The sequence below is a fragment of the Fundulus heteroclitus genome, chromosome 19, assembly GCF_011125445.2.
Source record: "Fundulus heteroclitus isolate FHET01 chromosome 19, MU-UCD_Fhet_4.1, whole genome shotgun sequence".
NCBI lineage: Eukaryota > Metazoa > Chordata > Actinopteri > Cyprinodontiformes > Fundulidae > Fundulus > Fundulus heteroclitus.
The window spans coordinates 24112374-24139524 of NC_046379.1; the positions used below are offsets into that span (position 1 = coordinate 24112374).

Consider the following 27151-nt stretch of genomic DNA (forward strand, 5'->3'; position numbering starts at 1 on the left):
TTATTATTCTATCAGCCTTTTAACTCTTTATGGAAGCCCTTTGTGCAACTGTGATAAAAAAATCAATAGTATGACTTGCTATCTCAGTTATGAAGTTTGGATTTAGACTCTCATAATTCTGAGTTTAAATGTCAAATGTCAGGTCTTTGGACTTGAACCTTATTATTTTAAGTCTCTCTTCCACTTTATATCTCTTAACTATTACTTTGAAAGTCAATCATGATTTTGTATCTCAGAGTATATATTAAAACATAAAATTAGAATAATGATTTTTTTTATCAGAATTGTGATTTATTTTTGTATTTTATTTTTTGACATGTCTTGTCTGGCAGTGCAGCACTCAGAATTGTTTTCTTAGTGCCAAGGAGAGCCCAACAGATTGAGTTTCACATGTAGAGTGTCACTGCTTTAGCTATTCCAAAAAAAAAAAAGTAAAAAACAAAGCAACTGGACTTGTTTTCCGTAGTTGAAGACGTTTCAGTTCCTCTCCAGGAAGCTTTCTCAATTCAAAAAGTCTGGAGAAATGTGCAGTACCAAGCTTTATACTGCTGCCTAACAAAGTCTAAGCCATTACAAGGCCTTTTGTTAGGCAGCAGTATAAAGCTTGTTACTCCACATTACTCCAGACTTTTTGAATTAAGAAAGCTTCCTGGAGAGGAAGCGAAACGTCTTCAATTACGGAAAACAAGTCCAGTTGCTTTGTTTTTTACTTTTTTTTTTTTGGACTGACCATGATCTGAATCTTCACCAGCATACTGCTTTAGCTATAGTGCTCCACTTGACACTCATGCAAAAACTTTATTACACGTTATTTTGGGATTATTTGATTTTCAATGGACAGGAAATGTAAGGAAAAGAGAATTGGGGTGTCGCTATCACTAGGGTGGAGAAGACTGCCCTAACACCCCCGCCGCTCTCCCCCACCACACAGCGCAATAGTAAGGCAACGGCACTTGAGTGCAACAAAGTTTTGCATAAGAATTGGGATTTTTGTATTCCATTATTGGCTTTAAAAGTCAAAATTATTTGAAATTCTTCTGACGTCTGCCTATAATTCTGACCTTTTATCTTTATAAATAATGATTTTGAGTTTAGTTATGTGTTTGAATGGGTGAATGACTGTAGTGTGAAGCATTTTGGGGTCGTCTGACTAGTTAAAGCACTATACAAGTACAAGATTTTTACCATTTATTAGGATTCCAAGTCCAAAACTGTCAAGTCAACTTGATTTAAAATTTTAAAATAAAAATTCCACCATACTTCGGACTTCGAAACTTTCAATTATGAATCTGAAGTTGTTGTTTTTGCTTTAAAAGTTGAAAACATTACTAGATCTCTTAATAAGGAGTTCATCAGTAACACTTGTGATTTGAAATGTGATAATCACGAGTCTGAAAGTTACTAAATGTCATGGTTAGACCTGTATATCTCATAACTGACTCTAAATCTCATAAATATGGCTTTATAACTTTTATAACATTCTATATACTTTATAGTCATGACTGTGTGCCAGTTTCTTCCCTCCAGGGGGCAGAAACGGGCTTCCGTACTTCTCTGAAAGCCTGTGATGCTGTGATTTCTCCCTTTGGCGCCCCCTGCTGGCCACACCTATACCAGCAGCAGGACGTTTGACAGCGAGCTCCGACGAGCTGAGCTCTGCGCCTTCTGCTGTGCACAGATGGCCCAGCCGAAAAGACCAGTCGTCCTGACGCTCCTGTGAGCTGCCGCTGTATCTAAGTCTCCAGGTGACTCGGTGACCGGTAAGTCTGCTCTCCCGCGTCTGCCCACGGCGGGGCCGCGTTTTGCTTAAAGCCGTCGTTGCACCGTGGTTGCTCCGCCGAGCCACGGCGGCTCTGGGTACACTTGTCACCCGAGATGGAGCGCCCGGTGGAGGGCAGATCGCACTGTTGTGTCTGCTCCCTGTTGCACGCCTTTAAGGTGGGAGGTCCCTGTTCCGCAAATGTTCCATGACGCGCAGATGGGGGGTTTGCAAGGGGTTCTCGCATCCATGCAGAGACCCCCTCCTCCTCCCCCTCCTCCTCCTCCTCCTCCTTCTCCTCCTCAGGCTTCCCCTCAGCACATGACTGCTGCTGATCCCCAAAACAAACAGCGAGCTGTCAGGATGCTGTGCCGAGAAAGCTGCGGAATGGCAGATCTGTTCTGCATGCGGGCTCTTAGAAAGATGCCAGTGAGCTCACACACCTTCTTGGATGTTTTAGTATGTAAATACAATGGTCTGTCATCGTTGTACCCTGAGCAAAACTAATTTAAAGGGATCTATGTACTGTTAATGAGGACAGATGATAATGTTATCTTATTATTCAGCTGCTCCATAAATGATTTATCAGTGATTCTAAAATAATATTAAATATTGTTTTGTGTGTGTGGTCAGTGGTCAACACACATTAGCACTTAGTTGTTTAGTTGGCATGCAGTTATATCCAGCCCCACTGAGTCAATACTTTGTAGAACCACCTTTCCCTGCAATAAGAGGGGAAAGCTTGGTGCATTAATAGACTGAAAGCTTTGACCGTCCCTACTGGCCAAATAGTTTCAGTTCAGTCAGACTGGATGGGAAGTAACTGTGAACATTCATTTCCAATTCCTTAGGATGAGGTCTGGTCTTTGACTTGGCCATAAGAGTACAAGGACAAGCCTTGATCTAAATCATTCTGCTGTTGCTCTGGTATGTTTATGGTCCCTGCCCTGCTGGAAGTTGAACCTCCGTTCATTTTGGAAGCCGTTTGCAGGTTTGAAGTCTTGCAGACTTCCCTGTATTTACCGCCCCTCGTCCCGTCAACTGTGAGCTGCTTCACTGCAAAAACGGATCTAAAAATAAGTCAAATGTTCTCAAAGTTAGTGTATGTGTCCTAGATTTGAGCAGGTAAATAAGATGATCTGCCAATGGAATGAGTATTTTGACCCCTAAAATAAGATAATTAGATATTCTGCACTTGAAATAAGATGGAGATGAGTTGTTCCTATTTTAAGTGCAAAAATCTAATTCGATTGGCAAATCAGCTTATTTACCTGCTCAAATCAAGGACACATACAACCATTTTAAGAACATTTTACTTATTTTTAGTTCCGTTTTTGCAGCGTTCCCATTCCTATCTTAAGGATGCACTTAACAGCATCATGCTGCCATCACCACGTTGGGGGGATCACGCAGTGGGGTGGATCCGCTCTGATGTGCGGTGTTATTTTTTCCACCACTCGCGGAATCTTGGTCTCGTCTGATCCGAGTACCTTCTCCGCCCTCATGCGTTCACTGTGTCCACTGATGGTTGTATTCTCATCACTATTCCATACAGGTCCACAACAAATAGCTGTCCTGGTTACAGATCTGTGCCACCTGAGCTGTGGATCTCTGCACCTCCTCCAGAGTTACCTTTGTCCGATTAACATGGAAAATGGTGAAAGTTTCAGGGTTGAGACTCTTTAATATATTGAGGGGGGATCTTAAAAGGACTTAATTTTTGAAAAGGTGGTTATTCGGACAGCCAAAGACAGATTTTCCGGGGTGAGGGGACTTACATTGTTCTTTTTCCTGGCTAGTCATGTTGTTTTTCCACCAAAGCCAGCCATACTCAAATGAGTCAGATGATATTTGGATCAGCGTATTAAGCCCTGATTTCTACATACATTTCAGCATGATTATCACTCAGGAGGACGCAGGCAAACTGCCAGCATCTCCGTCATGACGGCGTTTGAAGCGCCGTTTAAATTTGTCCTTTCCTCCTCTTTGATTTTATGCCAAAGGTGACTGTTCGAGTGGGAAGAACGGGGTGTCTATCAGAGCCCTAATTATGTGTCATTACGCAGCCAAAGCCCATTTTTGTCCGCTCGCTTCTCCTGTCTTTGTGCCGTGGTCTGTGCCAGTAATTATACATGTAGACAGGAACTGGGAAACTATTTCAGACGTTGGCACGGTTGTCATGGAAACACACAATCGCGTGAGATCATTTTCAGGTACCGCTGTAATGATGGGACGACGCGCGTTCTCCTTCGAGGATGGCTCGGGGACACGGGCGGACGAAGCGGTCGGCGATGGGGCCCTCGGAGGCCGCGGGTCAGGGGGGATGTGTGGGGTGGGGGGGTGAAGATCTCTGAATGAACTGTTGCATCAGGTGAAGAAAAGCAGAGGCTTTCTGGTGTCACGGTGCCTCGTGTTGCTGTTTGCATCAGCTGTTTGTCCAGCGCGCCGGGGCTCAGTTACCCTTTTCAGGGGGTATCTGCCTCCGGCATATGACCACCCCTACGGGGAGCCAGGGAGGAAAACCTCATTCCTTCCATTCATAAATATTCCCCCGCCGCCACCCCCTCTTCTCCCATCCATTTTAGCACTAAGATCATGTCGGGCCCGCTCGTAGTCAGGTGCACCACGCGTTGGCATTCGATCGCATGCAGATCTGCGGCCCGATTTGAGCCAGTCAGCAGAGCCGCAGTGTAGCTCCAGATAGTGGAAATGCCAAGCTGTGTGTGAAACGTCCCGGGGGACAGACCCATTATATTTATAGAGACGAGCGACTTGACCTTCACTGCACATCGAGTATCAGCCATTTTAGTGCCGCTCCTCTAGACACTGAATACAGCATAGTGGATCGGAGCTGCAGCGCCGTTAGCGAGCTTCAATCTCATCTTTGGCTTGTTAGAGGCTCCGGCTAATAATAACTCGGCGCAATTCCATACTGTGCAGAGGCTGTCGATACTTAGTCTGTGCCCTTTTTTTTTTTTTTTTACTGCTTTTCAAAGCAATACCGGAACCTGGAGGGAACGGTAGAGAAAAGCTTGCAGTTTGAGTAGGATTTCAGCTGTGAGGTGAGGTTCAGCTAAGTCATTACACACCGTAAGCCCTGATCTGTCGTTCTGTGTAAGCTTAAAGATAAAAAAATAAGATGTTTAAAAAGGAAAAAACGCAGAGCCATCTCACCACAAAGCCGGTGCAAATCTGAGACGGCGTTCCCCAGAGGTGGCCAGTTGTTCTCGCCTACTATTGGCACAGAGGGAAACTGAGGACCAAGTTCAAAGCAGCTGCGTTTTCGTCTTTGAATGCCAAGCCTTAATTTAACACACGGCGCTTCAATGTTTACAATGTGACTTTGAAACAAATTCAAGAGCAAAAGGAGGCGACACCGCCGGTCGTTCCAGTGTGGCAAAGAAACGTAGAAGTGGACGCGTGGATGTGGGTGAGAAATGTACAAGGATCTGCCGAGGGAGTCTGCTGCTGCTGCAGGAAACCTGAAAACAGAAATCCAAAGACACTGAAAGTGGCAAAGGAGCAGAAAAGAGGACTTGTCACCAGGGCAACGTTGACGATCAGGCACTTTTGACATGGTGTGTTCAGAGGGATGTTTAGCATGTATGAGAAAAGCGACGTTTTAAACAGTCTTCCATAAAATTAGATTTGCCAAATCCACAATAGCTGTGTTGTCAGCATTTACCCCCCCCAGCTGTGGATCTCTGCAGCTCCTCTAGAGTCACCTTCGGCCATTTCTGGCCGCTGCCATGGCCGTTTTAGGTGGACGGCCATGTCTTCACAGCTTTGCAGTTGCTCCACACCCTTTTTCCTTTTCACGTGGCTGACTAAGCAAAGCTCTGTGAGGTGTTCAAAGCGAACCTAAGCCACAGCTTTCATCCTGACCTGTCTGCTGTGCCCCTTGGTCTTCACCATGTTTGTTCATTGATGTTCTTTAACAAACCTCCCAGGTCTCCAAAGAACAGGTGTGATTACGCTGAGATCAAAACACAGTACATGCATCTGGACACTATTTACCACTTGTGTGACTTCTCAGTGGTTTAATTAAGGGGTGTCGGAGTAGAAGGGGCTGAATACGAATCCATGCTTAGTCTTTTAGGGTTTTACTCGTGGAAAGGTTTGAAAACCATTTTCCTTCCACTTCACATTCATGCACCATCTGGTGTTGGTCAATCACATCCAACCTCTGAAGGTCGTTGAGGTCTCAGTGTACAAGGGGTCAAAATGCCATAAGGAGCCTTATTTGCCTTCTTGTCGGCACTACCTTAGGAACAAAGCAGTTTGGAAGTTTAATGATTATCCATTTTGTAAAGCAAACAGAGTACATCAGTTATGTGGAAGATATCCTATCTTTATTTTCAGATGTGGTTTAAGTTTCCACCTGAGTTTTACTTCATTGTCCTATTTATGGATCACTAAATGACCTGATAAGGAAGCAACACAATTTTTTCAGGTACAAAGACAGTGACTAGATCGACTAAATAACTAAATAAATAGCCTGTGGTAAAGCTAGCTGAATGTACAATGCAGGTAAGGAAAAAAAAGGGGGATTAGCTGGATTTGTAAAACTGAAGCGTTTGTTTTAATTTAACAAAAATCGAATTATTCAGCGTCACTTGTAAGTGGAAAAATGTGGCCATCCACTCCCATTGCAGGCGTACGGCTTATATAATGTCATGTAAAATCATGCTTAGAGGAAGTCTTGAGATTTCACAAGCTGCTGCATTAATGCCTAGGCTGTGTCACATTGAACCCACAGATCATATTCACTGGATCGGGTTTGCAGCTGCAACATAATCGACAGTATTGTCCCGGTTTTCGCCGAGTTAATCGTCACGACTCTCTCCATTCACAAAGCGAATCCTGTCGTGACGGGAAGAACTGGCTCGGAGCAGGCTGTGGGTGTCTCAGAGCACACAGAAAACAAGCGTCGGTTTTTTGCACCAGCCTGTCATCCAGCCGCGTGCCGTCTTTTCACCGAGCTCCTGAATAGAGTCACGGTGTAGGAAGTGTACATTCAGAGCGTATCGGCACCATGTGATTAGAGTCTTTCAGAGACACTTCTGCCTTTTTCTCCTCCTCTCGGCATATGCCGATAGATTCCAGCAGGAGACCGGATAATGGGAGTACAGGAATACATGTACCTGAATGACCAGAATGTGAGAACATTTCTGGCTGAGACAACCGAGTGATAATCTTTAGCAGAAATTGTACCAGTCTCGCCTTTCTTGGCCAATGCTGATCTTCTTTGATGTCTGACCTGCAGATCCTGATTTTTTCCCTAAGGATTTCAACACATAAAAGATTAAAAAAAATAGGCTAGACTTAAATACTGAATTACAAGATTTACCCTGATTCATGCAGCAAAACCTACAGCTGCCACCAGACATATACATACCATGTAAAAAGACACACACCTCTGTCTTTTCCTTACTGCCTGAAATTAAATCAAACCTAGTCTTTCCTGTTTTAACTCTGCAAAAATTATTTATATCTGCTAAATACAAGAATAATGAGAGAGAGAATTTTTTTTAATTCAGAAATGTACTCATACCATGCGTTTTTAACAAGATGATTTAATGGGTCCATACGCTTCTGATAGGTTAGTACACAACATTAAAGTTAAAAGGAGGCATTACTTGTGGACGTATTTCATGGCAACACCTTAAACAAAACGTCTTCCTTGTGTGACATCATGGAAAAATCCAAATAAATCAGAGAACTGTGGGGATTCAGAAGTCTGGTTCACCCGTCGGTACAATTTCAAGATCTTTGAAGGTGCCACGTTCATCTGCTCAGTTTGTACGCAAGAATAAACACCATAGGAATGTCCGGGCCTGAAACCGTTCAGCAGGGGTTCTGTGTCCCGGATATAAATGTGTTTTGTTGTAAAACGTGCATATAAACTCCCAAAAAAGGGCAAAATGACTTTTAAACATGCAGAAAGAAGCTGGCGGGAGAGTGTCACTATAAACTGTGAAATAAGTCCTATAGCAACATGGGCTGAAAGGCCACTCTGCAAGGAAGAAGCCAGATCTCCAAAAACAACAGAAAAAGTGAGAGTTCGAGTTTGTAAATGTACTCAAAGAGCTTTAAATCTGAAGTGTTTGACTACGATGATCACTGTTACATCTGGAGGGAATAGGGGAAAGCTCGCAAGCCTAGTACAGGGGTGGCAGCGTCATGGTGCGTGTGTTTTACTGCAGGAGGGCGCAATACACTTCACAAATCACATGGCATCAAGAGGAAACACGATGGGGGACTATTAATGCAACATCGTTTTTTTTCTTCCTTTTATATTCGTTTATTTCTTTTTTAAACTCTTTTTAAAGCGACATCTTAAGACAGGGGTGTCAAACCCAACGTTTATGTGTGTCCCTGCTTCAACACACTTGAGTCAAATAATCAGGTCAGGACTTTGGAGAACTTGACTGCAGACTGAGGAGGTAATTTGATTCAGGTGTATTATCTGAAAATCAGTTGGTCAAGAAATTTCTGGGTAAAATTCATGCAACTCATTCTGAGAAGCCTGCGGAGGGAAACCAGAACCGCTCGATCCAGCACATATAGGTCAAACGGAAATTGCACCAATACTAAGGAAATGTATGCAAATTTATGAATTTGAAAGAAATCTCTCTGATTATTCTGGCCTTTTAGTAGATAAAACAATGTTGGCCTTTCTCACTGACCTGAATCCGGGAAGGTTTGATCTGATCCTGATGTCAGACCGTGAGAAAAAGGCCTAGGTGTCTGTTTCGACACAGTGTGCGCAAATGCTCTGTTTCAACTGCATATCTCTAAAGTGCTCTCTTTCGGTTTAAGCATTCATAAAATAGTGTGAATTTTCTCTTTTGACACATTTCATGAACAGTAGTCTCGGTCGTTTGAGCCGCCAATAATCCATCCGGGCCGATCAAAGGAAAATGGGTCTGACTGATCGCTGCCTCTCTGTTTAGTGGATGAAGTCGATGTTTGGCTCCTTGGATCATGACAGCCGGCTCCCCCACTTTTGTGTGTGGAGCGAGGCAGCTGCTGCTCTGCTTTCAAACGCGCTGGGAGATGGAGAGGCAGAGAGAGGGAGGAAAAGCGTCCTTAAACGTGGGCTGTTGTGTAATCCCTCCCAGGGCCCCTTTGCTATTTTTGTGCCTGGGTCCGCACGTCACGGCTGGGTATTTTCTCTGGTGACTTGCTCGCATCAATAGATCTTCTAATGTACACCCAGTCGGCCAGCGGGCTCCACAGCTGATGGGACTATTCCTCGCTAATTTCTTTTGTTGTCCTTCTCACCGGGACACGAGCGGAACAGGGGGATGGACCGGGCAGCATGAGGAATGTCACATATGACTGTCGACATGGGACGGGGGACTGTTCAAATGTCAGGTTTGTACGAGGATTAAATTTGATCTGTGAATGTCAGCTGCTGTAGGAGCCGAGACCCCCCACCTCCACCACACTGTTGTGCTTTATGTCATTGTGATCGCAGGGAGAAAGAGAGAGAGAGAGAGAGAGCTGTTGATTCATGCTTAATGCTTTTGCTGCCGCGGGAGAACCGCAGAGGGTTTTACCATCCAGCTTGTTTTCAAGCCCGTCATCTCCTTATGATATTTCTGGATTGGTTTGTCAGCGAGAGTCCTCACGCCCGTTCCCTTTAATGGCCAACTTAGCCTCTCTAATGATGTAATGCGGCAGCATAGCGATGCCAGCCCTGTGGCTGCTCGTTGTTCTCCCCCCGTGTGTGGAAGGCAAGTCGGCGTTGTTGTGCCCCCCCACCCTCTCCCCCCCTCCTCAAAAGAAGCGGTAAAGATCACGTCTCCATCCATGCGAACACACTGTACCACCGTCAGCCCACGTTCATCCTGACACACACCTACTGCCAACCACCTGCCTCCTGTTGTTCCACGTCATTGCTGCTGCTGTGTCACATATTTTGGTGATAGGTGAGTAGTGCTTGTCGTCCGGACTGTGAGGAATTCGGAGGTGAGGGGGGTGTAAAAAAAAAAAAAGTCAGACTTTGTCAGTAAGAGTTTGGATGTGTCGCCCCCCCTACATCCTCACTTTCAGAGGTATGCATTGTTTGTGAGGGTCTTATCTCACTGTCACTCTGCACCCTTATTTCCCTTCCCTCATCTCCTGGCTCCAGAGGATGGAAACTAACCAATGAGGTCACCTTGAAAGGGAGCTCCCTACCAGGCCTCTCGATGTTGTCCCCCCCCACCCCCCCCCCGCCCCCAACCCCCTTAGTTTACCTTATCTGTAAACCTCACAGATACTGAATCAGGGACCATTCTTTCAAGCCTCCGCCTCCTTCTTTTCCCATCTTCCGTCATAGCCCGCAGGAGCTGCCAGTCTCCTTTTGAAAAGCAGAGCAACCAAAACCACAAACAAGATCCTGTTTGTCAGGTAGAAGGTTCCCCTCACCGCCCGCGCTCAAGCGTCTCAGGGCATCTCGAGAGTCACCTTGGAATCCCATCCTCCGGCTTGTGCTGGAGCTGTGTGTGCGCCGCGCTAACAAAGGAGGGAGGAGAGCCGGAGCAGGAGAGCGAGAGTCGGAGGATGTCCTAATTAAGGGGAACTCGGAGGGTTTGAACCAGATAATCTTACGTAACCTCGTTAGGGAGGACGCTGCACTTGATACCGAGAAGACGGAAACGACGTGTCCTCAGATACCCGTCCTCGTGGCGCGCGGTGAAGACGTGGCGGAGAAAGCAGCTGGGTTAAAGCACAGAGTCGGGAGTCAGGCGTGTTTGCGTTCAGCGTGTGGCCCCCGCGTGCGGGGGATTGCTCTGGGCTGAGGCAGGTGTAAGGGTTTCAGTCCAATAGTAGTCAGCGGCAATACCTTTACAGGTGTAACTCAGTAAATTAGGTTGTCAAAAAGAGGTTTGAGTTCAGGGATTCAGTTCAAAAAGTGAAATGCATTTATACATAGGGGAATATATATTTCACAGCTTTTATTTCTGTTACCTTTGATGATTATGGCTCACAGCTGAAAATCAGACCCTGAGAAAACAGGAACATTGTGTAAATGTTACCTATTAAAACATTTTAAATGCACAATTTAAGAGCTACAGAAAAGTATGTCCATGTACTGTGCAGTATAACACTTGATAGTTGGTCGGGGCCCCTTCTGTATTAATTCCTGCATCAGGGTGGCGTGGCCTGGAGGCGATCAGTCTGTGGCCCTGCTGAGGTGCTGAACAAGCCCGGGTTGCTTTATGAGCGGCCTTCAGCTCATCTGTATTGTTGGCTGTTTTGTGTGTCATCTTCCTCTTGACAGTAATTCACAAAAACTCTTTGGGGTGCGACCACCTTGCTCGCCAATCAAGTGCAGTGATGTAGCCATTGAAGCGTGCATAGGTTTTTGGAACAGCGTGGGCAGGTGCCAAATCCAGATGGAAAATGAAATCGGTATATTCAAAAAAGCTTTTCACCAGAGTGAATCATTAAGTGCTCTAACCATTCCAGGTAGACTGTTGCACTGACACTGGACTTCAGAAAACCCAGTGGATCCCAGATGACAAAAATTACATGTGAGGTTTCCCAAGGGTGCATCCTGGGTCCCGTCTTATTCAATATCTACATGCTCCCTCCAGCTCAGATCATAAAAAACAACATCAGCTACCATAACTATGCAGACGACTCACAGCTCTACATCACCATGTCACCAGGTGACCATGAACCAGTTTAAGCACTGAGTAAATGCCTAGAAGAAATCAATGCATGGATGTGCCAAAATTTTCTTCAATTGAATAAAAACAAAACAGAAGTAATAATTTTTGGACCAATAGAGGAGAGATCAAAAGTTAGCACACAGCTTCAGCTAGTAACCACTGATCAGGCCCGAAATCTGGGAGTAGTGATGGACTCAGACCTGAACCTCCAAAAGAATCTAAAGACAATTACAAGATTGGCTTTCTATCACCTGAGGAACATTTCCAGGGTTAAAGGACTAATGTCTCAGCATGATCTGGAAAAGCTAATCCATGCGTTTATATTTAGTAGAATTGATTACTGCTGCAGTGTTTTTACAGGTCTGCCTCAAAAGTGGATCAGACAGCTGCAGCTGATCCAGAACGCTGCTGCCCGCGTCCTCACTAAGACTAAGAAAGTAGAGCACATCACCCCAGTTCTAAAGTCCTTACACTGGCTCCCTGTATCTCAGAGAATAGACTTTAAAATACTTCTGTTAGTCTATAAATCCCTAAATGGCTTAGCACCTAAATACATCACAGACTTGTTATCAGTGTATCAACCCTCCAGACCACTCAGGTCTTCTGACTCCAGCCTACTCTGCATACCTAGAACCAGAACTAAACAAGGAGAAGCAGCATTTAGTTCCTATGCTCCGCTTATCTGGAACAAACTTTCAGAAAACTTTAAAAGTGCAGAAAGCCTGAGTTCCTTTAAATCGAGATTAAAAAGACATTTGTTTAGGATTGCCTTCGACTGTTCTAGTTAAACTGTTTTACTGAAAAATCATTAGTTCAACTTTGTTGTCCAACTGTTTTTAATGTTTGCTTTTAGTTTCTATTTTCCCATGTCTATTTTGTTTCTACATTTTATTCCTACTTGCTTTTATTCTGTTGTATTTTCCTATATTTTAGTCATGCAAAGCACTTTGCATTGTCTCTGTACTGAAATGTGCTATACAAATAAATTTGCCTTGCCTTGCCTTGGATCGACACCAGCCAATGACATGGCTTCCCAAATCATCACTGAGGGCAGAAACTTCCTACTGGCCCTCATGAAACATGGATTAAGTGCCTCTGCACTCTTCCTTCAGACTCTTGGACCTTAACGTCCAGGTTTGGTTTGAAAAAAAAAAGGACTTTTGGACCACTGAGCACCAGTGTTGTCCTTTTTCTCACTAGACTGCGTGAGACACTTCTGACATTGCCACTGGTTCAGAGGAATACCATCTTGTAAGCCCATGTTCTGGATACATCTCTGTATGGTGGCTCTTAGAGCATCACCTTAAAACCACAATCTACACGTACTTCATCGTCCTCTCAAGACCGCTTTTACCGCTGTTGCATAGGAACTTTTTTATCACACTTTTTCCTTCCACTAAACTTTCCATTCAAACTCTTGAATACAGCACTCGACCAGCGACCAGCTTCTTAAGCAAGGACCGTTTTTGGCTTAACCTTCTGTTGGATGGTGCCTATGACCGTCGACAGTCTTCCTCAGGAAGACTGTGTATTATGTGTGGGCCATAATATAAGACTTCTTGGTTACATTTCCATTAGCTGCAAGCCATATTAAACAGACATAATGTGAATAAATCCATAAGATATATCTCTCTCTGTGTAATAAATCAATATAAGATGAGTTTCATGGTTTGGATTAAATTACTAAAATAGATTATTCTTTAATTGATACAATCAACTTATTTGCTGGAATATATGGGTAAACATTTCACAGTCATCACGTTTCACTGAGAGTTGATATTTTTTGTGCGGTTATGCACATGTAATAAAATTTAAAGGGTAACTTGGGGAAACCTCTGGGTTTTGTTCACAGCGAAGATAACACCCGGGTCTTTAAAGAGAAGCGGGTTTTGGCCTTGCAGAACAGTCACTTGTTAGATGTATTGGAAATACCTTTTTGCCGAAAAGCAGTTATGAGCATCGACCTGCTTAATGTATCCAGGTCCACTAGTATGAGGCAATCTACACTGTTTCCTTAGGAGCTTCAATATATTAGGGAAGAAAGCCAATGAGGTAGATAAAATACAAAATATATCTGAAATGAGGGCTCTAAGGAAAGTGCAGTTTCAGCTCCCCTCACTATTGTTGGCAAGACCGTTCGCTTGAAAGATTCTCCCTTGAGAAAAGATAAAGTAAATGTCAGCAAACGGGAAGTAAACGTAAAGGTGTGTTGTCCCTTGCTAAGGTTTAACAATAATTTGAGATAATTAGCACTAAAACTCCAATAAAGACGAGGTGTTTCATACTATTAATATCAAAATCCCCTCAGAAAAACCTAGTTTAACCCCTTAGGTTAAAATATCAAATATTCCAATTCACTGAAGTAAAAAGAAAAATAGAAAATAGTAGAGAAAAGTCTAAATTTGACACAGTATATGTGAAATGTTTGAATCCAAATTGGCTTGACTGCTGTATATTCCTCATTAGACTGCTGTATAATGATATAAGTGAAAAGGTTTATAGCCTGGTGCTATAATTGTCTATTCTAAATTAAGTACAACCTTAAAATGAATGTATCTCAGTATAAAATAAGTAGATTTTAAACTGTGACAGAATAGTTAAGCATCCAAAAGAGTTTATTGTACTTTCTACCAGTGCTCAAGTGTTGCTTAATGTCTTCATGCTTTGCGATAAAGATGTAGATTTTGAAATTTACTCGGGTTCCATTTAACATTCCCACTTTTCCTGTAAATGTATATTTATTGGTGGCTCTTACCCCATTGCTGATGTCCATCATTCTGCCAGAGTTTACAAGGGGGGACTTTTGGAAAGAGACTAATTCTTTCCATTCCTGCTGCCATTAAGCCCATTTTACATGTTAAACCACAGTTTTATGTGTGACAGTTTTGAGAAATATCCTTAAATAGGTCTCAGTTTATTGAGACCATTTTTGACTATTTGGCAACTTTGTTTGCATTATAACATCTAAAGTCAGGATTTCTAATACTGTTTTCTGTCTTTATTCTTTCAGGTGACTCCTCCCTGCTCCTCACGCATTTGTTAACATCACGAAGGTTACACGAGACATACCGTCCTTGAAAACTGATCACAAGTGAACTCGCTGGATTCATGGAGTCACTCGACGCCATTGCAGGGGTGAAGGGCTCCGCTGAGGGCCAGGAGAGAAAGATTGCACAGAAAAAAGGCACATCAGAAGCTGTTCTGAGACCTTCGGTCAAAGCGGAAAGCAAACGGTGGCACCAAGAATTGGAAGACGTTCAGAGCAGAAACACGGGTGGTTTTAGTGAAATGTCTGACTCAGGGAAACCTCTGCAATCGGAAGATCAGTTCTCACAAGCCCAGCCCACAAGCCATCCCGACTATGAGGTGTCTTTATCACTCCAGCCCGTAAAGCCCTTCTCTGTCGGCAGACAAAAAGCTTCAGCACAGTCTCCAGGACCTGCAAGTCAGAGGAAGTCACCCGCTTCAGCCGAGGTCCAGCAGCAGTGTTCCCAATCAGGGATGGACCAGCCGTCAGAAGCCACGGCTAAGGTGGAGCAGAAACCACAAAAGCCAGGAAAGTACGTGTGTGATTACTGCGGCAGGGCATGTGCCAAACCCAGTGTTCTTAAGAAACATATCCGCTCCCACACAGGGGAACGGCCCTATCCATGCGTCCCCTGTGGGTTCTCCTTCAAAACCAAGAGTAACCTGTACAAACACAGAAAGTCCCATGCCCACTCGGTCAAAGCTGGAACGGTGCCATTATCCGAGCTTGGGTCCTACAATGCCAATATGGAGCAGGGGTCTATTGAAGGGGAAGGAGAGTTATTCTCTGATGCTGAGCAAAGCACGGACACGGACGAGGACACTCTTAATGACCCGCTGCTGCTGCTGGACTCTCCGACTGAGGGATCAGATAACACCGCTGTAAAAGTGCTAAATCTCATTGCTCAGAAAAAGGGAGCCACGTCAATGTCAGGTCAGGATGGTTCATCCCAACCCAAAGAAATCAATGCGTCTCCTGTCACGGCCGAGGCCAGTCGTGCAATCCAATCTTCAACGATCAAGCAGAGGCTCGCTCTTCGGCTGTCTGAAAAGAGAAGCGGCGACTCGGAGCAAAATCTCTCCCTTCCGAGTCAGTCCAGCAAGGGCAGCACGGACTCGGGTTACTTCTCACGCTCAGAGAGTTCGGAGCACCAGACCGGTCCTCCAAACACCAATGCGAAGTCCTACCAAGAAATCATGTTCGGGAAGTGCTATCGGCCGAGCCCTAAGCAGACCTCCTCTTATGAATCTGGGGAGCTTCCCGAGAAATGCTCTGAGAAAGGTGTGTCCCGAGTTTTCACTCAAGAAAAAGATGCAGTCGAATCAATCAAAATAAACACCAAATCGTTTCTAAAGGAGGAGTTGAAAGAGTCGCTGTTAGACGCCGGGTGCGACACGGGGCCTCTGATCCGGAGCAACTCCATGCCGACGTCCTCAGCCGTGTGTCTAACGATGCCCCAGACCCTCAGAGGCAGCCACTCGTTTGACGAAAGAGCAAGCACAGGGGGCATGAGGCGACTGAAACGCCAAGGGGCCATCGAGCTGTATGTGCATGATGGTCACGCTGAAGCCGAAAGCCACGGGAAAATGAGTGAGCCTTCTCCCACTGGGTTGGACGTGGAAAGCTACACCTCTTTGGCGCTTGGTACGACTCAACACAAACATGCAATGGAGCTGGCGACACGGAAGCGCCGCAAAGAGAAGAGGGAGGAGGAGGACCTGCTAGGACAATACGAGGGACACCATAAGCAGTGTGAAGACATGTTTGATTCAAGCAAGGACTATGATATAAAGCAAGCTGCAATGGGGATAATGGCCTTAGGCAGGGGACATTTGGACATGGACATATCAATTAACCCTGACATATCAGGCCGAAAAAACCTAGGGAATGTCATTTCCGTTATCCAGCACACAAACTCAATAAACAGGCCTCATACCGACCTGTCAGAATCGTTCAAATATTATAGTCATCGTCTGGAAACCATGTCTTCGTTACAAGCAATGGAGGCCGGTGAGTCTTTTGAAATGGAAAGTGACGTTGGGTTAAGCCAGTCGGGTCAGCTGGGGCCCAAACTTATGCGACAGCCAAATATACAAGTCCCAGAAATCAGGGTCACAGTTGAGCCTGACAGTCCAGAAAAAGCCCCGGAAGTGCCGGCGAAGGAGCCGGAGAAGCACGTGGAGGAGTTCCAGTGGCCTCAAAGGAGCGAGACCTTAGCACAATTCCCTCCAGAAAAGCTCCCTCCCAAGAAAAAGCGCCTTCGTCTGGCTGAAATCGAGCACTCCTCCGGCGAATCAAGTTTTGAGTCCGCTTGCACCAGCCTGTCCCGCAGCCCGAGCCAGGACAGCAACTTGTCCTATAGCTCCACTTTTTCCTTTGACAGGGAGGAGAGCCTGAAATCAACCTCTCCGGCCAAGCAAGACGAATTTGGCAAAGCTCTGGAGCTGTTAGCTGTGCCGGGGTGTGGGCACTCCCTCTCCGTGCTCGGCCAGCGTCAGCAGCATGAAATGAGACGCTCCTCCTCGGAGCAGGCGCCGTGCAACTTGCACAAGGAGTTCCCAGAGGTTCGCAGCGTGTCATTTGACTATGGCAGCCTTTCTTCAACCTCCAGAGTTGGGAAGGAGAGAAGGAGGGGGAACTTGGTGCGACAGGAGTCACTGAACATGGATGCTGAAGTCACACAGGTCCCCTCACAAGTGTTCACACAGTACCTCAGCAGCAACTCCCCTCCATTCGCGGCAGCCACTATCCTGCCACAGACCTTGCCAATATTTTCTGTTGGGAACACATTTCCCCAGTTTCCTAATCCCAGCCTAGTAGTTCCTGTTAGGATTCAGACCCACGTGCCGTCCTTTGGCAGTATCACGTACACCTCTTTATCGCAGATCTGTGACAATCAGCACGACAGTATTAGCTCCTCGACCTCCGCCCGCCAGAGTCTAGCCTCGCGCTTGTCTGGAAATCTTGATCCTCACGTGTACTCGAAGCAAACCGCGGCTAACAGCCTCAGCGTTGAGGCCCTGGATTTGTCATCAGCTAAACTAAAGACCGGCATCCCTCTGTCCCTGACCTCCAGAACTATATCGACGACCAATGCCTCGAGTGGGGGAGCAAGCAAGCGGATGCTCTCCCCCGCCAGCAGCTTGGACCTATTCATGGAGGTGAAGCAGCAGAAACGGGTGAAGGAGGAGAGAATGTTTGGGCAGATCGTCGAGGAGCTGAGCGCTGTAGAGTTGGGTAAATGCCATTTGAGTGAAGAGAAAGGGCGCAGGTCGGGGATGCCGGGTGCATCGACACACGTCACCGGTGACGCGAGCAGGACTTCACTCACTGCGCGTCAAAAAGTGACCGAACTCAGCGAACCTGAAAGCGCCATGGAGAGTAGCTGCCTAGAACCGAGTTCACCCCCTTACTCTGTCATATCGGGCGGCAACGCAAAGGAACAGGTGCAGATGGATGTCGCGGCACAGCCGGGTGCCAGTCAGGACACCCTGATTTCAGGCACAGAGCATTCAAGTACCTTATCTCAGTTTCCAAGCCTTCGAACGACGACAGGCCTCAGCTGGTGTTACCTCAACTACACAAAGCCCAGCTGCTCGCAGGGCGACACCCCTTTCGCCTCCACATACTCCACGTGGAGCGTGAGCTCCCACAATCCCAACCCCCTGGAAGTGAGTACCAGCATTGCTCTGGCTCTGCTGCGGTCCAGACAGAGGGGAGACAAGGTTATATACTCCGTAGCTGCCATGTGCCAGCCTGGCACGGGGAAACTAGTTTCATCCCTCATCCTGTGGAGACAGACCATGGAACAGGTGAGTAAATGATGCCATCTGTTTGAAGAGTGAACAAAAAAAAAACCTAAATCATGAGTTACTTGAGGGGAAAAGTGCTTTTTATAGAATATGTAATTGGTTTTGCTGATTTCATCTGTTTGTATAAACGATTAGATAAATTAGTACCTCTAACTGTGCTGATAGCTTTTCATCTCAGCAAGAGATAACGGTTCAAAATGCATGTGGTTTGAAGGACAATTTTACTGAGAAACTGGCAAACTGGATACTTCAGTCATTTGGCAGAAGGTTCTGGAGAGTTTTGTTTTGATTCATTTCTTGCTTTTTAGTCATTTTTGGAATACAATGTTATTTAGAAAAATTGTGATCTTATCAACATCGACACTTTACAGCAGGGTGCTTATCTTCTCTGTACCTGGGTTGACTTTAAAGGGATAATTCAGTGTGTTTTTTTTTTAAAGTGAGGTTCATTTAAAATGTAAAAATTGTTTATATCTGATCTGAGGCAGCTGACTCATATAGTGACTTTACTCTGAATATATCCAGATCCTTCATCCCTGGAGGCTGAAGCTAGACTAGTCCAAGAGGGCTCACAGCCGAAATGGCATCTTAAAACATAAATAATCATGGTCGTGTATAAAAATTGTGTTTTCTCTCTGATATAAAAGTAATATAGAGGCTTCTTTGAAAGCTATTTTAGTGATTTTTAAACTGCATTGCTTTTCTATTTGGTGGGTACCTCAACTGAAAATACTTTACATGTTCTGTTCTCACTATGTGTCATGCAGAAAGATCAATGGAGGTTGCACTGCCTCCAATCAGCCTTTCCCATGTAAATAATTATCAGCTTCTGTGTAAATAAATACTGAACACCAATGTAACAATAGTTTAAAGGGTCATAAAACAGCATTTGCATAGACTGCTATGATGTTTTTAAGGTCGGAGTTGGCTTTAGTCGGTTTTTGGAGGTAAGAGGAAGTGCATCACAAATTATCTTCCTGTGTGAAACTTGCACTGAGAACGGAACATGTAAGATGGTTCCTGTCAGGCTGACGCTCATAAACAGGTAAATGCAGTAATTAAAAAAAAAATAGTTGTCATTTAAACTACTACTGTTATTTAGCCTGTTTAAACTATAAAACTCTGCATGTTCACTTCTCAGTATGTTTCAAACAGGAAGATCATTGGTGTTGCACTTCCTCCCGCCTGCATTTCCCACGTTAATAACCTTTGGCTTCATTGTAAATGATCAAATATAAACATTGGTTTAAAGGAGCTTGCCGTGAATTACTGTTTGGATAAACTAGCGAGGTGTGTTAGAGATAGATGAAATATCATAAAAGTCTGCTGTGGTCTTGGCTTCACTTGGAAAAGGTCTCAGCCTCAGCTTTCAAGCCCAAAACCCAACACAACAACAACAACAACAACAACAAGCAGTTTCGCCATCATTAGCTCTCCGTACTAATCGCCTTGAAGCGCTGTCTAAAGTCTCCAGTCTTCCATTAAAAAAAGAAATCAGGTCATGGAGACTTGCTTCTGCCTGTACTTGAAAATATTAGCAAACGTTCCATGACATAAGAGAGGCGTTGCACTCCTTCCAACATTGCACACAATGTAAAACAACACAAAGGAAGGAGCACACAGGTAGCAGCCATGAGTGGAGCATAGATTATAGTTCCACTGAGACTTGTTTTTACTCTATATGAGGACCCCAAGAGAATAATCCACTGCAGGTAAGATATCGGCTGCTTCTTACAGAACCTCGCTTCAAAAATCCTAGATTATCCCTTTGAAGAAGTTTGACGATATATCAAGGCAGGAAACTCTTAATTTGCCCGCAGTGGGTTTTTCCCAGGCTGCAGCATAATACATGTTTGCAAAACATGGCGTGTAGCACCATGTGTGACACTTAATATCGGACGCATCAGATTACGCCGTCGATTCTTTGCCCGCACTGAATGGATGCTAACGCCGCGTGTGTTCTTCTGATTCAGCTGCAGAGGAAACCGGAGCCCAAAGAGGTGGACATCACCTACGGGAAGAAGGTGAAAGACATCAGCTGCAGAGCCAAAGCAGCCAAGGAGGAGTGGAAAGAGAGGGAGGCCTCTGCGAACCAGGCAGTGCCAACGCGAATTAAGATCTTCGAGGGAGGGTCAGTCAGCGCGCAAGTTTTTGTAACACTTGTCCATGTCGTTTGTGCTGCAATTCCTTTTAGGCACACTGACCGCGTGCACCAGCACCCTATGCTTTGTCTTTCCTGTTCAAAACTAAAAAAAAATCTCAAGGTTATATTTCCTGTCTCTTTAAGGTATAAGTCCAACGAGGACTACGTGTATGTCAGAGGTCGAGGCCGGGGGAAATACATCTGCGAGGAGTGTGGTATTCGCTGTAAGAAGCCGAGCATGCTGAAAAAGCATATCCGGACCCATACAGATGTGCGACCGTACATCTGCAGGGTTTGCAACTTTGCCTTCAAGACCAAAGGTGGGTACTTCTAGTTGTGAAGAAGTAAATTATAGGAACTACAGTGGCAGTCTTAAACTTGCCGACATCAGATGCAGAACAGCAACACTGAAACATTTCGTAGCTTGTGTTGTCGTTAGAGATATGGCAGTATTGGCAACTGACGACATTTGATTTCATTTAGTTGTAATAGACCAGCACAAAGTTACATGTAGTTTTGAAGAGGAAGGAAAATCAAACAAGTTTTTAACTATAAAAACCTGAAAAGTGTGACTAGGATGAGTATTCACTCCCCATTATTCTGATACCCCTAAAGAACTTCCAGTTCCACCATGTGCCTTCAGAAGCAATTTGATTACTGAAACAAAACAGGATCACAAAGAGCAGGAAGAACCCTGAAGACAGCTTCGGCATGAAGCTTAAAGGAAGATTAGGTTATAAAAACAATTTCCAAAGCTTTGAGCATCTCATCCGTCCACAACTGCAAAACCTGCCGAGATGTGATCATCTAACTAAACTGACTAGCTGGGCAAGTAGAGCATTAATAGAGAAGCAGCCAAGAGGCCCACGGTCGCTCTGAGGTGCTGCACAGCTTTACATCTCAGGTGGAGAATCTGCCAACAGGATAAATTTCCAGAATACACAATGCATATCAAGAAAGGGCGGCGACGAGAAAGCCACTTTTAAAATAAAACTATAGGAAAGTCCAGTTTAAGGTTTGCCACGAGCCATGTATGGCAGAAAACGTACAGCTGTGGATCTCCTTGAAGGCATCGTCACTGTGAAACATGTTGGTGGTGGCGTCATGTCGGGGGACGCTTTTATTCAGACAGGAAAGCCGGCCGGGGACTCACCTCAGTCTGGCTGAGCTGCAGCTATTTTTGCGACAAAATGTCTGTGTTGAGATGTGCGAGGTTAGCAGACTCACGGCCCTAAAGACTCGCAGCTATAACTGCGGCAAAAAGGTGGTTCGACAAAGTAAACGCTCGGGAGGCTGAATGCAGCTGCATGCCAGATTTCTTTTCTTGGTACGGACTGGGGAAAAACCTCTAGTCTGACCTTCACTCTTTACAATTATGCATCACTGTGTCGTGATAAGATCCCACCAGAAAGCACTGTGGTTGTAAAAATATGAGAAAGGTTCGTTGGGTATGAACTTGTTAGGTGTTCTAATTGTTTCATCACGTTAGAGTGTAGTTGGCCTTTTATCCTGGGAAGACAGAAGACAAACATTTGGCTTTTCTCAACAGGAAACCTGACTAAACACATGAAGTCAAAGGCCCACCTGAAGAAATGTCTTGAACTGGGAGTTTCGGTGACAATGGATGACGCAGACATACAGGAACACGGTAAGATCCAAAGGTGTAAAATAGATTGTTTTCTTCTTTTTTTTCTCCCCAGTACAGTGTAATAAATCCCGCTTAACCAATAAATGTTTCTTTTAAAGCAGACAACATCCAACAAGAATCCAAAACAGGCGTGGCGGCAACCAGCAAACATCAGTTCTCCGATGCCGAGGACTCTGAAGGCATGGACGAAGAAGCTGATGAAATAGACGAGGAAGATGAAGAGGACGACGAGTACGAGGGGGACTCCACCCCGAAGCTGCACTCGAGGAGTACGAGTCCTCAGCCGTGCGGCGTGACCTCGGTGTACGTCACTGCCAGCTCTGCCGTCCACGGTTGCTCTCTGACCTCGCTACCCGGAGCAGACGTTCATCGGCAGTCCTCTGGCAAGCGCTCAGGCCCGGAGAACCGTTTCGCCCTCACAGCAGAACAGCGAGAGAAGTCCGTGGATGAAGACTCTCTGACCATGCTGCCGCTGGACCAGACCAGTCTCCTCTTTGACCCTTACTCCTCTTATCTGCTGTCTCCTGGTTGGGAGTCTCCCATCAGGGAACCCTCTCCCTCACGGCTACGGTATCCATCCCCGAGGCGGGAACTGTCGCCACGGGGGCGTTCTTCACCAAGGTGGGACTCCTCGCCGCTGAGGCCCGGGTCACCCATCTTCAAGTCCATCCAGCACCCATCCCCGGCCTCGCTGGAACGGCCGATGTCTCCCGGGACCGAGGTAGCTGGAAAGCGGGAGTCCTCCGTGAGGGGCAGGCAGAGGGTTGTGTTGAGGGCCGTGTCCCCGCGCAGAGGCTCGCACCCACATAAAGGCGGCTGTGATAAAACCAGACACCAGGCAAAGATGGAGATGGCCAAGCAACAACAGGCTTTCGAAATGGTAATAGCCGGTTCCTCATGCATCCCTCTTATGGTGCTTTTGCAGAAGTATACCTATGTTCACATTTTGTCACGACGCAGCCACAGACCTCCATGCATTTGGAGGGTTTTAAGTAATAGACCGACACTAAAAGAGCGAGATTTAAGGTGGACTGATAGGTCATGTGTAGGTGCATGGCTGTGTCTCTGTGTTGCCCTGTGACGGACCCGCCTGCTGCCCAATGACTGCTGGAGATAAACACCCTGCAACACTACATGGATAGGCAGGTATAGACAAAAGATGGGTTGCATTTAAATGCACTCCACTTTTTGTCCCTGATTTTATTCGTCCATCCACCCGTCCGTTATCTATCCCTGCTTATCCCTGAATGGTCGATGGGGTGGAGGTTGATGAGCATCTCCAGCGACCAGTGGGACAGAGGCTGGTACACCCTAGACAGGTCAATACTTCACAGAACCACATTTCACTAAAATTTAATTATTTTAGAGTCTTTAAGGGTATGACTCTACCATTTTATCAGTTGGACATGGATGTTTTGTCTATTTTCTTTGCAAATGGCTTAAGTTAAAAGACAGATTGGGCGGACGGTGTCTATGAACGTACACTTTCACATCTGGCTAAAGGTTTTCATTCGGATTTATGTCATTCTGATGCTTTAGTTTACACCCCTGCCTGCCACAGACTCTTTTGGTCTGTGTGGTGCTGCGTGCTCACTAATGTTCCCTATCAAACCTCTGAGACCTTCACAGAGCTGCTGGATTCATACTGAGGACAAATTACAAATAAAGTTGCGACTTCTGAAGGTATTCAGTGGCACTGGATTCTATTCAGGGACGTCAGAGTAAAGGGCGCTGAAAACAAATGAACCCCAGGCTTTACTTGTAGAAAAAATGTCTAAAAAATTACAAATCCAAAGAATCTTCTTTAGAATTATGCTCAACTTTATGTTGGTCTATTCCATAAAAATCCCAAGAAGAAACGTTGATGGTTGTGGCTGTAATGTGAGAAAAAAATGTGAGAAAATGTGGAAAAGCTTCAAGCGGTGTGAAGGCCTTTTAGTAAGCTAGTGTACAACTGATTTTGAATTCATCCTAATGTGTTTGTACAACATCCTTTGAATACTAAAGACTTTATAACGATCGCCCCTCATGATGTTGTGGCAACATTTCAGTCCTGATCCAAATGGTTCCCAGACAATCCATCATTAGCGAGTATTTTTTCTTTTCTTTTTTTTTTTTTTTTTTGTAAATAGCTCTCATTCCTTCATGATTTCTTACTAATATATGTTCCCATGTTGGCGATGGAAGTGCCTGCTAACCCTGCCAGTGATATCGTTTCAGGATCAAAGGAGCAGCTTGGCTCCTGCTCCGCCGGGCGCTGCCAGTTCTCATCACCAGAACGTCCTCAGCCACCTCCCTCTTCACTCCCAGCAGCAGGCCCGCTCGCTGCTCCCCGTCGTTCCTGTCGGAGGGCTCCAGATGTTGCACTCCCCGGCCTCACCCGGCACCGACGCCGGCCCCTCCCCTTGCCAGAGCCCCCAGAGCAGCGACGGGCAGCGCTGCAGCAGCAGGGAGGGATCCGTGCAGGGGTCCGAGACGGGGGGAGAGAAAGTCGAGGGCCGCCGGGGGAAAAGTCCCGAGCTGCCCGCCGGCGAAAGCAGACAAGAGGAGAGTGTCCAGACCTGCCTGAAAGCCATTGCCTCGCTGAAAATTACCATAGAAGATCCTCATTAAAACCTTTTAGTTAACCCCCCCCCCCTACTACCACACCACCAAACCTGCAACCATCCTCAGCCCTTTAACCACCTTGTCTTTATCCTATTAGAGGCAATATAATGACATTTCCACTGATCTGGCGTGGTCAAACTCAGAGATTAAGCGTGGGGGATGTTTCTTTGCAAAAGGGGGAAGAATCATTATTGGGTGCAGTTGCAATATGGAAAGATATTATGCTAATATGCCTTTTTTTTGTCTGAGATCGTAGTTTGCGCACAAATTGCACAACAATTACATTTATGGGTCCTGTACAAATGTCTTTAACATATACGATGACTTAGATGCATACAAGCGGTGTATTTTGCAGTGTGTACTTTGAAAATAGACTGTTGTTTCTGTTAATCATATCAAAGTGTGATGCAGTAGTGCTGTAACTAAAGACTATTTATAAAAAGGGGAAACGTATGTGTACTATGAAACAGTCTGACCAAATTTTAAGTAGACGCTTCTTGTGCAGTTTGGTGCTTCTGATCAAGCAGCAAGGGTATGTGCCTTTTCTTTCTTTTTTTTTCTCCCCTTTTGCTTTTCTGTATTTGCAACCAAGTAAGGACAACATCTAAGGACTCTCGCTAAGAAGAGGCTGCACTTTTGGGGAAGGCTTTGTTTTTTTTTGTTTTTTGACAGATGGATTTATGTGAAGCAATCTTAAACAAATGTTACTTTATGTTGCATTTTTCTTAATGTTGTGGTTTTTATCTTGGTAAAAAAAAATGCATGGGATTTGCTATTGCACAACCATAGAGGAATTAATTATGTAATTATGAATACTGTAAGATGTATTTATATATTAGAACGTAAGCACTTATTGATACTGGTAAACATTTGACTACTATTTATATGGTATATCTGTATTTATGCAGCAGTTATGCAGTGAGCCACTCCGGCGTTGCTTTTGATCTCATGGCGCTGCTTTGATTGAGCTTGTTTTCTTGCTTATGCAGATGATCATGGGTGTTTTCACGAGTTTTAAAGATGCACTTTCATCCTTTTTTTTTTTTTTTTGTTTTTTCATTGATGACTCTGATGTTGAGTCCGGTGAGGCGCGGGGGGGGGGGGGGGGAAAGAGAGTAAAATGTCCCGTTTTCCTTGCGGCTGTTGAAACATTCCTCTAGTTGTTTTTTTTTTTTTAAGTTTTTCACGTCCTCTCATAGTGCAGAGCTTTTTCTTTTTTTTTTGCACACAAACCCAAGGGGCTACGGTAATCGTTCGACATTGAACTGTTTCACGTTTTCATGTCAAACCTGGATAAATCCACGCAAATTACTAAACTAACCTTAACTATTAGTGTTTCAACTCAAGTTTGCCAGTAGCCACTGGCTCTGAAGCGATGCTACTTTTCTCTACATGTGTATTTTTTATGATTTCAACTATTTTTGCAGTGTTGTATTCTGAAAACTTTTTATGCGGGTTTCTATCCCTTTCAGACGCAAAACATCTGCAGAGGTTTCACGAAGGGAGATACGGGGGTAAAAAAAAAAAAAATAATAGCACAGTGTTTCATCTTTTTAAAAAAAGAAATGCATTTACATCGGGATCGGTTTGAAACTGGATTCAGTCATGTTTACATAGAAAATTTAAAGGTGCACTGCTTGAGATTTCTTTTTCCTTCGTGGAGATGGGCGGCACTTTCTTTCCCTTTTTATTTGTCGTGGCGGCGCCTGGAAAATGCTTTAAAATGTGAAGGGGAAGTGAGGTCCGCTTTGGCAAACAGTATGTATTCAGACTCTGTTGTTTATCAGTGTACTCATGTTCACCCGAACTGCATCGTGCCTCTCATGTCAATGGCAATTCCCTGTGAAACATTATAGAGGACGAATCATTTTACCTCTAAGCTGAGATTTTTTGTTTTGTTTTTGTTTTTCCTTCGAGGGGAAAACCTCAGTAGCCAATCTGTTGTTTAGCTTTTCGCGTCAAGAAAAAAAAAAAAAAACTGGTTAGTCTGGACGGAGTGCCTCTTTTGTGCTATGAGGAGTTTATTGTTTGGTGCTCTACTTTTTCAGATTAAATTTAAAATTGTTTTAAAGGGATCTCCTTTTAACCAAGGCTCTGTGTGGTGGCTTATTTCTTTTGATTATTCCGAATCAGTGGCGGTTCTACACCAAATTTAGCAGGGGGGCCAAGGTGGGGCCTGTGTTTTTTTTTTTTTTTTTTTCCATGGGACGCAGAACAAAAGACTAGGAAAAAAACGTTAACAGGTCAATATTTCATTGTTTAACATATTAAGTGAGCCAAAGAGCCAATTGTGGCTCTGGAACTACAAATTGCAGACTTCTCACCCTGTCTCAATATGGCTGGAGCTAAAGGTGAAACAGCTTAATTTTTTAATTATTGTTAGTGTAAAACTGCAAAGGTAAAAAATACAATTGGTCCAAGTGACCAATCAGTTACTGTATCTTTGTCAGCCCATATCATTGTAAGAAATTTATTTTATATCATGT

General features: G+C 44.8%; 1 protein-coding gene across 3 annotated transcripts; it reads left to right on the top strand.

Annotated features, from left to right (window-relative positions):
• Positions 1-1581: 1581 nt before the first annotated feature.
• Positions 1582-25759, top strand: hivep2b (HIVEP zinc finger 2b). Of its 3 annotated transcripts, none has more exons than XM_012872307.3 (7): positions 1582-1760; positions 14438-18267; positions 20241-20398; positions 20555-20730; positions 21960-22058; positions 22157-22938; positions 24279-25759. In XM_012872307.3, exons 2-7 carry the CDS (start codon positions 14536-14538, stop codon positions 24669-24671), a joined length of 5340 nt encoding a protein of 1779 aa, XP_012727761.2. In that variant the 5' UTR covers positions 1582-1760; positions 14438-14535; the 3' UTR covers positions 24672-25759. The 3 variants fall into 3 exon arrangements, with proteins under 3 accessions (XP_012727761.2, XP_012727760.2, XP_012727762.2); XM_012872306.3 differs by lacking the exon at positions 1582-1760 and adding an exon at positions 8786-9139; XM_012872308.3 differs by lacking the exon at positions 1582-1760 and adding an exon at positions 8786-9139 and having other exon boundaries at positions 22160-22938.
• Positions 25760-27151: the final 1392 nt, after the last annotated feature.